At 30.2% G+C, this 14,646-nt stretch overlaps 3 protein-coding genes across 3 annotated transcripts in view; all 3 read left to right on the forward strand.

The window, feature by feature from the left end:
• LOC109348930 (PGR5-like protein 1A, chloroplastic) lies at positions 743-5,232 on the forward strand. The gene is made up of 11 exons (XM_019589543.1): positions 743-1,023; positions 1,103-1,218; positions 1,792-1,888; positions 1,971-2,071; positions 2,305-2,361; positions 2,633-2,709; positions 3,181-3,232; positions 3,798-3,908; positions 3,982-4,079; positions 4,208-4,283; positions 4,930-5,232. Exons 1-10 carry the CDS (start codon positions 843-845, stop codon positions 4,275-4,277), a joined length of 960 nt encoding a protein of 319 aa, XP_019445088.1. The 5' UTR covers positions 743-842; the 3' UTR covers positions 4,278-4,283; positions 4,930-5,232.
• On the forward strand, positions 6,385-9,047 carry LOC109349912 (expansin-A18-like). The gene is made up of 3 exons (XM_019590969.1): positions 6,385-6,621; positions 7,264-7,579; positions 8,689-9,047. The coding sequence occupies exons 1-3, from the start codon at positions 6,393-6,395 to the stop codon at positions 8,999-9,001; spliced, it is 858 nt and encodes a 285-aa protein (XP_019446514.1). The 5' UTR covers positions 6,385-6,392; the 3' UTR covers positions 9,002-9,047.
• LOC109348931 (protein FIZZY-RELATED 2-like) overlaps positions 13,106-14,646 on the forward strand; it is a 6,796-nt gene continuing 5,255 nt past the window's right edge. The window contains exons 1-3 of the mRNA XM_019589544.1: positions 13,106-13,653; positions 13,784-13,906; positions 14,274-14,378. Coding sequence (XP_019445089.1) covers positions 13,234-13,653; positions 13,784-13,906; positions 14,274-14,378 — 648 coding nt within the window. The 5' untranslated portion in view covers positions 13,106-13,233. The remainder of the gene's footprint in view (positions 13,654-13,783; positions 13,907-14,273; positions 14,379-14,646) is intronic.

A 14,646-nucleotide genomic window follows, 5' to 3' on the forward strand; every position in this document is an offset into this window, starting at 1 on the left:
AATATATAATATATAAAAAGTAGGAAGAAAAATATATGAAGGGGAGGTGACATGTGACATGAAGGAAAAAATGTAAGGAGAAAGTGACATGTGACATGAAGGAGTTGTTTTTATTATATTGTTAATAGATATCAAAACTAAAATGAATTTTGCAATTAATTATGTGACTATGAATTAACCTTTAATCTTAATTATTTATGTATGGTTATATAACCAAAATTTATTATTCTAATCATATTTATATGAGAACTATTACGAGTCAATCTACTTATACTACTTTTATCTAAGGGATAATTTCAGCAATTAAGGTAAGAAATATAGATAAAATAAAATATTTATTATAACTTACTACTCTAAAATATCTATGTAGTTCCTCCATTAATCAATCATAATTTAAAAAATAAAAACTAAAATTTTGTTATATGATTTTAGAATTTAGAGTATCAATGAACATTATGGAGTGTTATTAGCATTATCTTATTTTAAAATAAGAAAAATGTTTAAATTTTGCAAGATAAAAAATCATAAGGAGTTTCCGTGGGACCCTATATAGCACGTGGTAACCCGACGTGGAATATTATTTATTTTTGTATGGACAGATGTTGCAGTTTACAAGTCATGAGTAACATAATTGAAACTAAAACGAAACAAGATAGCTACGAAAGTGACATTGATAATTTCTGACGCAAATTAAAGCAAGAAAATAAGGTAGGGAGAATAAAGCGTAGGCAATTCCCTCCACACGTTAGTTATTACCTTATCTTTGTGATGAGAACAAAAACACAGTTCCCAAATGCAACACCAGCATCACTTGCAGTAATAACCATTACAATAATCATACGATGATGGCTACCAAATTACCCTTCACATTCACACACACACGTCCATTCATTTCTCACTCTTCATTATCTTCTTCTTCTTCTTCTTCTAGAGGACCCCACCTGCTTCATTTCAATGGCCGCCACTTATGCCTTCGCCGCCGCCAATTTATGCCATCCCTCAAAGCCACCTCCGATCAACAAGGTCTCATTTCACACTATTCTTATGCCCCTTATTTCACTTTCAATAACTAATTCTTTTTTGTTTTTTTTATTCTTTTCAGGCAAGGTTGAAGAAGATGCTGTTGTTGATAGTAATGTGTTACAATATTGTAGCATAGACAAAAAAGAGAAGAAAACAGTTGGTGAACTTGAGCAAGAGTTTCTTCAAGCACTCCAAGTATGGCCCTACACAATTTTCTCTCTCGCTTATATAGAAAATAAAAAGTGAATGAGATAAAAATAAACTTCATTTGTTGTAATTTGTAAGAGAAAGTTGTCAAATTCCAATTTTCAAATAATGAAACTCATTTAGTAATGGTACTTACCTATGTAGTTGAAGTTAAATCAATTATAAAGTATCAGTTCATTTAAGCTGTATGATTTGGAACTAATGAAACATATTACTACTTGCCTCATGCACCTTCTTTACTATTTTCACTTACTAGAAATGCTTTCTTTAGTTCTGTTGAAAGTTGAAACCTTGAGCTAGAACATAATGAAAAACTAGTATTTTTATAATAATTTAATTACTTTATTGTTTATGTTCTTTTATATTATTTCATGTGATATATCTTGTTGCCTCTGTGTCCTAAATTTTAGAGATTTGGTCGTACCTTGTACTTGTAATAAGATCGGTATCAGTATTCGTACCTGTATCTATGCAACTTAGTATACAAGGTGGAGGAAATGTATATTTAGCTGGTGTGTAGATGAATTCAAATTTGAAGATGGGTTCTGTTTTGTTCAACAGTCATTCTATTATGAGGGGAAGGCTATTATGTCGAATGAGGAATTTGACAATCTGAAGGAAGAACTCACGTGGGAAGGGAGCAGCGTTGTAATGCTAAGTATGGAGCTACTTCACTCACACTGACACTTATAAGTATGGAACAAAAATTGATAATAACTCTTTATTGGTTCACTATGCAGGTTCTGATGAACAAAAATTTCTGGAAGCGTCTATGGCTTATGTTTCTGGAAATCCAATCCTGAATGACAAAGAGTATGATGATCTGAAACTGAGGTTAAAGGTTTGCTATTTTAATCTCATCAAATCAAAGTAAAACCCTATTGTTGTAGGCAAAGAATCTATGACTCTATTACTCAAATATGAACTAGTTGTTGCATTACGTGAATATGTACTTCCAGTTGTTATTTAATACTTATTGATCATATAAAACTGAAATGCAGTTAGAATGGATTTAAAAACTATATCTCCTTCTTCCTTCTAGCGTCATTTACTGATTTTATGCTTCTTTTCTAGGCCGAAGGGAGTGAAATTGTGGCTGAGGGTCCACGGTGCAGTCTTCGTAGCAGAAAGGTGGGTGTTCATTTGGAATTTGTCTTCTAATTTGAGTTTTGGATGTCGATTATAGCTATGTATAGTTTTCTGATGATTAAATCATTATAAAGATATTATTAGATAGAATTATAAAAAGAAACACTTCCTGCTATAGTTATATCATAACATGAGCTTTAAAGGTCAAATTCTTATTTATTTACTATAATTCATCTTTTGGCTTCCAAGAAATGATTGATGAGTGTTTTGGATCCGTTGTGTCCGTTCCTTACTATTTGACACCCTGTTACAGGTTTACAGTGATCTATCTGTTGACTATTTAAAGATGTTTCTGCTGAACGTCCCTGCAACTGTGGTTGCATTAGGATTGTAAGTAACTTTATATATGTGTATTAATTGCATGGGTTATTATGTATTTAGTGGAAATTTTAATTCCAGCTAATGCCATGATACACAGGACATGTGGTGAAACCGAAAGTTAGAAAAAAAAATTAATTGTACACATGCAGATTTCTGAAGATCCAAGATGAAAATTATGTTTATCATTATTTAATGTTTTTCTATTTCCAAGACTAGATATTTAATGTCTTACTCGTCATAAGTAAGGGAATTGAAAGGTATCTTAGAAATTCCAAATATATGCTGAGTTTTGACATATTAATTTTACCTAGGGTTATATTCTACCTTTTGCTATTAATTGTATAATCCCTTGTACACACACACTTAACTAACATTCCTGGGCCTGTTTTTACTGCAAGGCCAACTAACATGGAAGTTACTGATTGCACGTTAAGACATGACTTTGTTGCTTTTTCATTCTTTCCCCTTATAACCTGTTAGGTTCTTCTTCCTTGATGATGTGACTGGATTTGAGATCACATATATTCTAGAGGTATGCTCTCCTCGTATTTCTTTGTTCAAGCATTGCAAACTGGACTTAAATGCCGTTTGATTCTTGAATATATGTCATAGTATCTGATAATAGTTGCATTTATATGGACCCTTACTAGCCTTCTCAATATTAGGAAGCAGTTTAGCTGTATATTGTTTATATCTAGGAGTTAGAAAAGGTCTTATACAATGCATGATTCACTTTAAAGAGTAAAATGCAAAATATATCACCATTTGGTAACAAAATCAACCGGTTAGCGAGAAGTTTATGATGTGCATGTTTTGTCTAGTTTTTATTCTAGTACATGGTGACCAATTTACCATATTCATCTTTTTAAATACCTTGTCCTGTCCCCAAACTCCTAAGATGTAAGCACTGATGTTATGGATTTTTAGTTCTTTATGAAACAACTTTTGTCTATGAGAAAACACATCTAAGGGTCAGTGGAAATCATAGCTAGGGTAATCAGATTAATTCACTTCATACACAAGAAATCATTTCTTAGAAACTTGAATATTGTAATACAATTGATGATTATAACATGCTACGAATTTGTTGAGTGCAGCTTCCAGAGCCTTTTAGTTTCATTTTCACATGGTTTGCCGCTGTTCCCCTCATTGTGTGGCTGGCTCAGTCACTTACAAGTGCAATTGTAAAAGATTTTTTGATTTTGAAGGTATAATTTTGGTAACACTGTCTCTTTTTGGTTAATATTGAACTAGCACATATACTAACAATTATTTTTGAAGGGTCCCTGTCCTAACTGTGGTACTGAAAATACCTCCTTCTTTGGGACTATACTGTCAATTTCAAGTGGAAGTTCCACCAACAATGTCAAATGTGAAAAGTAAGTATAAAACTACTACTCCAATATCCTAGCCCTACCATCCGTATCATTTCATATTCGTATCACTATACTGATATGATTTATGGTAGATCATTAGTTTAACAATCCAAAATAATATGTTGCCTCAGCTGTGGTACTGCGTTGGTGTATGATTCATCCACAAGATTGATTACATTACCAGAAGGAAGTAATGCCTAAGTGGAGGTACGTTTCTTTTATACTCTAGAATATCTCAGCTAAATCTGTTGTAGCATATATTTTTGGCATATGAAAAGTCCAAGCTTTTTTTTCTCCTGTTAAAGAATTTGCAAGTGAAAGCTTTCATAGATTGTAATACTGAAAAAAATGAACATAGTGGTGGTATCATGCCCTTTCTTTTCATGTAATTAATTAACTTTACTTTTGTAATTCATCAATTCATTATTGCCTATATTTCAATTTAAGACTAGTGGTAAATTGTGTGTTTGTTAGGGTTGACAATGAAAATGGGGGCATGTGTTAATTTTCACTCCTACCAAGCATACCTCAAATGTTTTGGTTTCAGAACACTGGTCACATGATTACTTGTTGTGAATCTGACATTTATAAACACTGGTCACTGGTGCTTTTATAAGATTTCCCACATCTCACTCACAACATTTGCTTGATAAGTAATACTTGTCAAAATGATGGTGTCTTAAAATATCAACAATAAAAACCAAGCCTTAATCCTATTAGGTGAGGTGATGGTTTCTTCATATTTGGAGTAATTCTGAAGTTGGGATTGATTTTTGCAACCTATAATATTAATTCCGTGACATGCCTAGTGCCAAATCCTTATTCTCATAATATTATTATGTCATACATGCAGGCATGCTTGTGCCGTACTCATTGTCCCAACAATTATATGAGATCATCATGGGTGGAAGCTATGTGGAAGTGACTAATTTATGAAGTCAGGAAAATGTCATGGTCTAACCTAGCTAAAGGCCATGAAATCATTATTCTAGCTGTTACACACCATTGGTGTGATTTCTACTCTATTATGTGTCACTATCATACTTGTAAGTTGTAATTAGTATGAGCTTTGTATAGCATACACAGGATTGTCCAGTGGAATAGATGAGTGGACTCTTAACACTTTCCATTTTATATTCAACCTCAAATTAAACAGTTTTGTTGGGATGCTTATGCAAAATTGTTCATGCCTCTCACTTTAATGTACTACAAGTTATGTCACTGCATGTTTCATTAGTTTTTGTGATTGGTTAAAAAAAATGTAATTAAATTTAAAAATTAAAATTAATTATTTTTATGACTAATCACAACTTGTGATACATGCGGTGATACAACTAGTGGAACAACACATTTGCATCCCTAAAGAAATGGAAAAAAATCCTATTCCCTGAAACATCAATAAGGAAAAGGAATCGCTAGTGAAATAATTAGAATACAATGAAAAATTTATTTCAGCTGAGCTACTTTCAAGATGAATTTTAATTACTGTACGTTCACTTAAATATAAAACTTGGATCGAAAGCCAAATGACAGTCTAAAATATGCAAACACATAATTTAAATATTATAAAAAAAAAACTCAGGTACTGGAAGTTTGTATAAGGTTGAAGTGTTATTTACTATTATTTTATTGGAAATGTTGACTTAGGGGATAACATAAAACAACAAAAATCTTATGTACATATTATTTTATATTATGTCATTTGCCACTAATGAGAATCAGTCATCTCATTACAAAAATTGTCTGATAACTTGTTTTTAATGAAATTTAATTTAATATTATTTCAATGAATTAATTGTTTCTGGTTGGTATTACATAGAATAGGAAAGTCACCTATTGAATATTTTATTTTATTTAGTAACAACTTAAGGGATTATTGTATTACATAGAATAGGAAAGTCACCTATTGAATATTTTATTTTATTCAGTAACAACTTAAGGGATTATTGGTAGTGCAATTTTGAATGAAGTTTTTAATGGCTGGTCGGTGGATGAAGTACAAAATCCTATGCAACATGTCCGCACGTTTTTTGACTCATGAAAATTAAGGAGTGATCTAATATACATTCCCTATCATCTTCTTTATTTATTTTTCATGGCTTATGGATGTTATGGATCAATCCCCCTTCATTAACAAATACGTTGTTTACATTGTTGAGGCGCAAAAAAACAAAACATTAATGATATTAATATATTGTTGACTTTAAATAGAGCTTAGAAAACTATCTTCGTGGGGATCACTAAGGCAACTTCGTACAATTAGCGACGTACTAATAGGAATTGGACTTAGTATATAAGGTATGCATGTATTTATCAATGATCATCGAATACTTCATTCCTTCTTCTACAGTAAGAATACCTAGCACCTACCTAAGCTTAGCCATGGCCTCCATTTTTCAATTTTGTAGCTTCTTGTTAATTTCTTTTACATGCGTGTTCATGTTCATGGGAGAGCCAGCAACAGCAGTGCAAATATTTCGACCTAGTCCATGGGCTCTTGCTCACGCCACATTTTATGGTGATGAGACTGCTTCTGCGACTATGGGTATGTTATACATCAACTAATCCAGCTAAATCTTAACTTAATCATTAAATCAAAGTAATACAAATAATATATATATATATAATAAGAATTTTTACATTGTCATTATATTAATTATCATTTATATTTAATTGACATTAACAGTATATAAATATTATACTCTTAAAAAATAAACAAATAATAAGAGTACATGTATTATTTTATCAAATCATGGTAGTTACATTATTACTTACCCATTTTATAGCTAAACTCATGTTAGGTACATTGTTACCCATTATTACTTACCCATTTTATAGCTAAACTCATATCCTTATTAACAGGTTAATCAGATTCATTCAAATAAAGTAAAAATAATATTTTTTTTATAAAAAAATTATTTTTAATTTAGTGTCACTTTCTTCTTTGACTGGGACATTAAATTAGGATAGAAATAGGACAATTGATTTTTGTCCAAGTTTTGTTACTGTTATTTTCTGTTTTATGAAAGTGCTACCTACCAGTGTTATTAATATTTTTATGAAGCGTCTTAATTTTTTTGGTTTCCTACTAGTATCATCGGCAAAACATCTTAATTTAACTAAACCATTGTTATACTTTGCATTTGCGTTAACTAACTTGACATTTTTTTTGGGATTTGTAATAAAGGAGGAGCATGTGGATATGGAAATTTGTTTCAGAATGGTTACGGGACAGATACAGTAGCATTGAGCTCAACGTTGTTCAACAATGGATATTCATGCGGGACATGTTACCAGATAAAATGTTACCAATCCGGTGCATGCTATAGAAATGTGCCCTTTGTCACAGTCACTGCCACCAACCTTTGTCCTCCTAATTGGTCTGAGGCTTCAGATAATGGTGGGTGGTGCAACCCTCCACGAGCACATTTTGACATGTCCAAACCCGTCTTCATGAAATTTGCTCAGTGGAAAGCAGGCATAGTCCCTGTTATGTACCGCAGGTAATTAATAAAAACTTGTCCTATAATTATATTGAGTATTTTCAATAACATCATACTTTTACACAACATTTTATAAATTGTTAACTAATCATGCTTCTTTGAAGACCAAATGGTCCTTTAAATTTAAATCCTTCAAGTAAATGATACAAGTTGAGTCCCAGTACATAATGTAAGGTCTAATAATTAATGTAAGTTTTATTTATATTATATAGTTTGCTTTTATTATACGTGTGGTGTGATAATGAAGATAAAGTTTTCTAAACTACGCTATCCTATGATTATATGATAAAGTGTAAGGCATGAAGTTGATAATGGTGTATTTGGAAAATTGCTTAGAGTGTAGGTAATGTAAATTGATAAAGTATTGGTTTTTTTGTTGTATAATTAATGGTATTTCTTATCCTATGAGTAACAACTAATCCATTTAAAAATGAGTGATTGTCTCTTCAAATAAATGTTATTCTTATAAATCAATTATTTGACTTTTCTGGTCACTTCAGTACAACCTTACAACATTAAACTAATGTATTGCGGGTGACAAACTATATATTAGTTTAATTCTAGTTGGTTTGTTAGAACTTTCTTTCATGTCTTTAAAATTTAAAACGTTTGAAAATAATTTTGTGCCCTCAATTAAGTGACGATGTCTATAATATCATTGACGCCACCAACCCTTCGAATAATTGCTGTGATCTACGCGAGTATTATACACTTAATCACTTAAATAACTACTTACATCCATTCTTCTAATATATTTCAAAATGAGTGTAAAATATGTGCACTGACAGTGTAAAGATTTATGTACAGTCAGGACATCATCCACCATTCATTTGTAATACTTTTATTTAGAAGTCAATAATAACTAAAAAACAAAACAATGGTGGATGATGTAGTGACAGTGTAAAAAACTTTTACAATGTGGGGTATATATTTTTTTCCCTTTCAAAATTTATAGTAACAAGGAAACTTTTAGTTTGTGTTCGAATTAAAATAAAATAAAAGTACAATTTTCAAGGGAGTAAAAACTTATATACTAAACCTAAATTATCCATATCTATCTTGAATGATCAAATACTACTGATGTATGTGTTAATTTTAATTTGTATCAGAGTGCCATGTGGGAGGAAAGGAGGGATAAGATTTTCATTGCAAGGAAATGGGTACTGGCTATTGGTGTATGTTATGAATGTAGGAGGAGGAGGAGATATATCAAGCATGTTGGTTAAAGGAAGTAGAACAAATTGGATTAAAATGAGCCATAATTGGGGTGCATCTTATCAAGCATTTGCAACTCTTGGTGGCCAAACTCTTTCTTTCAGGATTACTTCATACACTAACAAGCAAACTATTTATGCTTGGAATGTTGCTCCTTCTAATTGGAACATCGGATTAACTTATTCAGCCAATGTCAACTTCCACTGAAACAAGAATCCGAAGCTCAATATCTATGCACTGTTAGTATAAAGATATTATATCATCCACCTCCACTGTATTGTTTCTTTATTATCTTCTTTTCTTGATCCTATAGTCATCCTTATACTTAAGTAAAGTGATGGTATCTGTTGCAAATGGATTTTCCACAAGTGTAGCAGGTTCTTATGGATAAACTAATGTTTAGATTTCTTTCTGGTAGTTTGATAAGCTCAAACGTACCTAGTAAAGCTCATGTTTCATCTATTTGAAATGTGGATCATATATATGTAGCTGAAACTTTGCATTAGTTTTTTAGTATGAAAATAAAAATTACGGTTGATAATGTTTTTTCTTTCAACGCCAACTATGGCTCGTGTATGCGTTATTCAGATCCAAAACTAATTAACATAATGACAATAATAAACTGAACTTTAAATTCATTGTAGTTATTTAGTAATAATATAATATGAATTATCATTTTGAAAAGAATTTTATTTGACCATCACCCGTCTCAGAGATAACAATATTCAATCAATGGTTGAAGTCACTCGATCTAATTCCATCAAAGATCAAATGAATTTATAGTAGTACTCGGTCATCATAAATTGAAACTCATAACCAATTGTGTATATTTTTTTAGTATTAATTTAAGTAAATTTTCTCTCTAGTTTATATAACTCAAATGAATTGGAATATCTTAAAGTTGATTCTCAAGTATAGGACCAGACTACAATTCGAGAGCCTCCGACCATTGGGGAGTTCCATTGTTACATGAGTACAAAAAGAGTGAAGAGTCACAAGTAAGACAACACATCCTGAACCAAAACATAAACACATTTTAATTTGCAATCTTTTGAAGGGGATTTACAATCTTGAAAATAAAGAAGATATATTAGATTTTCCATCGTAGGTTTAATGGAGATGCCCCTATTAATTACTACTTTAAAACAATTCCTATTAAAACTTTAAAGACTCAAACAAGAATAAAAGTTATGTAACTATGTATCATAATTATATAATAATTAAAATCTTGGTGGTATCAGTACATGTAAATCCCATATTTTGTATTTAAATCTAGAGTGTAATATTTATATATTATTATTGTAAAAATTTATACACAATAAATATATTATATATCATTTATTTGGATTATTTTTAAATAGTTAATGATAATTAAACATTGTCATGTATACATTTGTTTTCTCTCAAATTTTTTATCTTTATTTTTATCATATCATAAATGAGTTCATTGCTTCTTTTCCTACATCTTCTTGTAAAAAAGTAAGATGAACATCTTATATAAAAATTCCCCACCCTATTAATATGTGGACAAAAAACTAACCTTTAATTTAAGAGAGAAAAATATTAACATTAATAATGTAAGAGTTTTTTATACTGTCACTGTATTATTTGTCATTTATTTTTTAAATTAACTATTAAATAAAGGTAATACAAATGAATGATAATAAATATTTACAATATTAGTACATAGATATAACACTCTTAATTTAATACAGTAAGAACATAGTAGTAAATTAAAAGTTAAATTTGTTAAATATAAAAGATGTATACACACATCATTCTTGTTTAATCATAATTGAATTTTAAACTTTGATTTTTAAATATAAGTGGTGCAAAGGAATAACAAATTATATATTAATCTATATTTACAATAAAAAAGATATATACATTTACAACATAAGAGTATTATATATTATCAATGTAATATCTATTGTATATATTTTATATACATATTATACTTTTTATAATAATAGCACATAAATATTATATTGTTTCTTAGAAGTCACAACAACTACAACTTAATAATTAATATACTCACAGTGTATGAATTTTATATATTTATTCGTTGTATCACTCATATTTATTTATCATTCACTTTTCAAAAAGGTAATCTAAATGAACGAGAAATAATATAATAACTATTATTAAATAGTCAATGCGGGATACTATCTTCATTTTTGTGTTGCCCACCAGAAGACAAATGGCAGGGGATGCATTCATTTATCTGAATTGCACATAGATTTGAATTATACTCATCTAATTATAAAGAAAAAATATATCCACCCATCTATAATTGTTAATCTGATTAACTTATACATAATCATTATATTATTCATTATTTATAATTCATTTTATGTATTATATTTTTTTAAATTTGATGATAAATAAATATGAATGATAAATGATATAATACAATATGTAAAACTCATATAGGTGAGTATACAGTTTTTTATCCTCATGAATATAAGAGTTTTTGCGTGCTTGCATCATCCATCGTCACATGGATTATGAGTTAATAATTATATATGAATAATGATAGATGATATACTTAATTTATATAAATATTTACATTCATAATACATAAATAAATCATTTTTAATTTCTATAAAGTTAAAGTATTGTCAACAATGAGAATATAAGTTATAAGTTCAAGTGTTCGATTCATGTAAGCGACACTTATTGAGAGGGACAATCACATGTCCCAAAAGAGAATAGTTATTTACCCAAAACACATTAAAAGATACCTTTGTTAGTACATAAAAAAACAAACAATGAAGATATTATTGAGATTATTGGTGTACAACATGCAATAATTTCTCTAACTCATGGAAACAACATGGTCATCAAGTGATGTTTTTCAATTTACAAAACAATAATATTTGACACTTTCTCTAATATAAAATCAAATAGAATTAACGATGATCAATGTATAAGATTAACACATAATGAGGTATGAGAATGTAGATGTATTTAGTTTTACAATCGTAAACGCGAATAAAACGTTTTTGAGGGTTTGAATTCATATACTATATGTAACAAGATAAACAATCTTATCATCAAGAATAACTATTAGAAAATAAAATATAATTATAGAAAATATATATTAAGAATGTTACAAATGAGTTATTTAATTTCTGTCCTTTCTTTACTTTTTTATTATTATTTAAATGTAATGTATTAATTTATATTTTATATTAAAAATATTATATTGAAACTTGTATATTATATCTATGTTAAAGGAAACAAAAGAAAACTTTAATTAATGACAACAAAAATGTAAAGTGAAATATATAATTTTAATATATGATAAATTTCATTACATACAAATAACCTAAGAGTCAACCACTCAACCCACTCTTTCACATTCATTCTCATCACTTTTCTCCATCTTCATCAATAAAATAGTTGAAATAACTTTTATTACATCACTTGAGTTATATAAGAAATTTCGAACCTCAGAATTTACAATAATAAGTTTTTGATTACCTATAATAGAACAATTACTTACAATAATCGAATAATTACATACAATATATAAATACATCATATTTGTTGGGAAATACAAAATGGAATGAATAACATCGTGATGAATTGAAGACTTTTACCCCTTACCTTTTATAAATAACATTATCTTTTGGTTTATTAGTGCATTTTTTAATAAATTGCATATCCATTAATGGAGAGGAGTCTAACTCTTTTGACTAAGACTCATCTCTCCATTAAGGGAGAGACAAATTATATTTTGTAGTATATCTTTAAAGTTAAAATTGTAATTTCAATGAAAACTATGGGTCATAAATGACATTATCTTTTGGTTTGTTAGTGCATTTTCTCATAACTTGCCTATCCATTAATTAATGGAGAGGAGTCTAACTCTTTTGAGTAAGACTCCTCTCTATTAAGGGAGAAACAAATTATATTTTGTTGTGTATTTTTAAGGTTAAAATTATAATTTCAATGAAAACTATGAGTCACAAATGACATTATCTTTTGGTTTGTTAGTGCATTTTCCATGCCCGAGTCTAACTCGGGTACACATCTGCTGTCTCACATTTTGTGCTACTCCGTGTGCCATGAGTTTGTGATTGGTCATAAAAAATATATTTAAGTTAAAATTTAATTATTATATATTTTTCTGACCAATTATAAACACATGACACATATAGTGACACAAAGTATGAGACAACAGATGTGCTGCCGGCTAATTCTTACCTTTTCACCTCATCTATCCTTCTTTATTCCCCATTAACATTGACAAGTATTTTTAATATATACAGAGTTTATATATATGCATAGTAAACAAACAAAAAAACAAGGAAAGGTGTGTTTTTTATTTTCCCGGCAAAAGTGTAAAGTTTGGAGCGAAATAGGTAACGAAGGAAAAGCTGAAAAGGGTTTCATCTTCTGCATTATCATAATCATCATCACCACCATTTTCCATGGACAAAGATTCATCTCATAATAATCATCTTCTTCCTTCTTCTTCTTCTTCCAACCGTTTGAAGCGTTTACTCAACTCCGATCACTACACTTCACCTTCCAAATCTTTATGTTCCGATAGGTTCATACCTTGTAGATCCACTTCCAAATTTTCCCTTTTCGATATACCAACATCTCTAAAAGAAACTTCCACCGCTTATAACTCCCTTCTCCGTACGGCGTTATTTGGACCCAATGCTCCCGTTACACCTGATAAACGGACCGCCGGTAATATTTTCCGTTACAAAACGGAGACTCGCCAGAACATGCATACCCTCTCACCCTTTCTCGTCAATGATCATGATCTGCGTCATGACACTAATTACAGTTATACCCCTGTTGTTAAGCCTAACAGAGAGGTTCCCAAATCGCCTTTCAAGGTTGGGTTTTTTTATTTATAAAAAAAATTCAGTCTTTTAATAGTGTAGATTGGAATTTGGGTTTTGGGTTTTTATGTAAATTTATGGAGATGGAGATTATAATGTTGTAAACTGTTTTGTGTTGTACTAGGTTCTGGATGCACCTGCTTTGGAAGATGATTTTTATCTTAATCTTGTGGATTGGTCTTCCCATGATGTCTTGGCTGTAGGTCTGGGAAGCTGTGTTTATTTATGGAATGCTTCTAGCGGCAAGGTGAGTTATGGTTTGATACTTTGATTCAAAGTTCAAACCTTTTTTTCCCTCTTTTTTTCCATATTATTTGGGAATGCTCAATTTCATGACTCCATATTAGTTTTTTTAGGCACGCCATTTGCTGATTAGATTGTGACATAGGTGATCTACAGTTAGGAAAATTATAAAAAAAAATTGTTTTCTGCGTTGTTGATTACATTTTGACATGGTACATTGCTACTTGCAGTCGCAGGTAGCTCGATTTCATGATTTCAATTTTTTTGTGGGTTATTATTTGCCAACATGATTGCGACATAGCTGGTGTCAGCTAGGGAAATTGAAAAACTATTGTCTTGTGAGTCTGATTATTTTATTGTGCTACTTGCAGGTGACTACATTATGTGATCTGGGGATTGGTGACTATGTTTGTTCAGTTGAATGGGCTCAACGTGGTACATACATTGCTGTTGGAACTAGCAAGGGTAAAGTGAAGGTAAGAATTTATGGCATTTCATGCAAGTATAATTATCGTTTTTTGTCCGATAACCTAGGGTTAACAAAGGACCGTCTTTGATGAATATACTTAATAGTTTGAGCACATATGTGGAGTTTTATTTCATACCTATCTTTTGCGAGGGTGCGTCACTGCATTAAGTGTGCCCGTTAGCAATAAATGGATAATATTTAGTCATGTGTCCCATACGCTTCGCTATATAAAATATAGGGAACTGTTTTTATATTTATTTCAATTAAATGGAGGG

Source organism: Lupinus angustifolius, chromosome LG06 (assembly GCF_001865875.1).
Source record: "Lupinus angustifolius cultivar Tanjil chromosome LG06, LupAngTanjil_v1.0, whole genome shotgun sequence".
Lineage (NCBI taxonomy): Eukaryota > Viridiplantae > Streptophyta > Magnoliopsida > Fabales > Fabaceae > Lupinus > Lupinus angustifolius.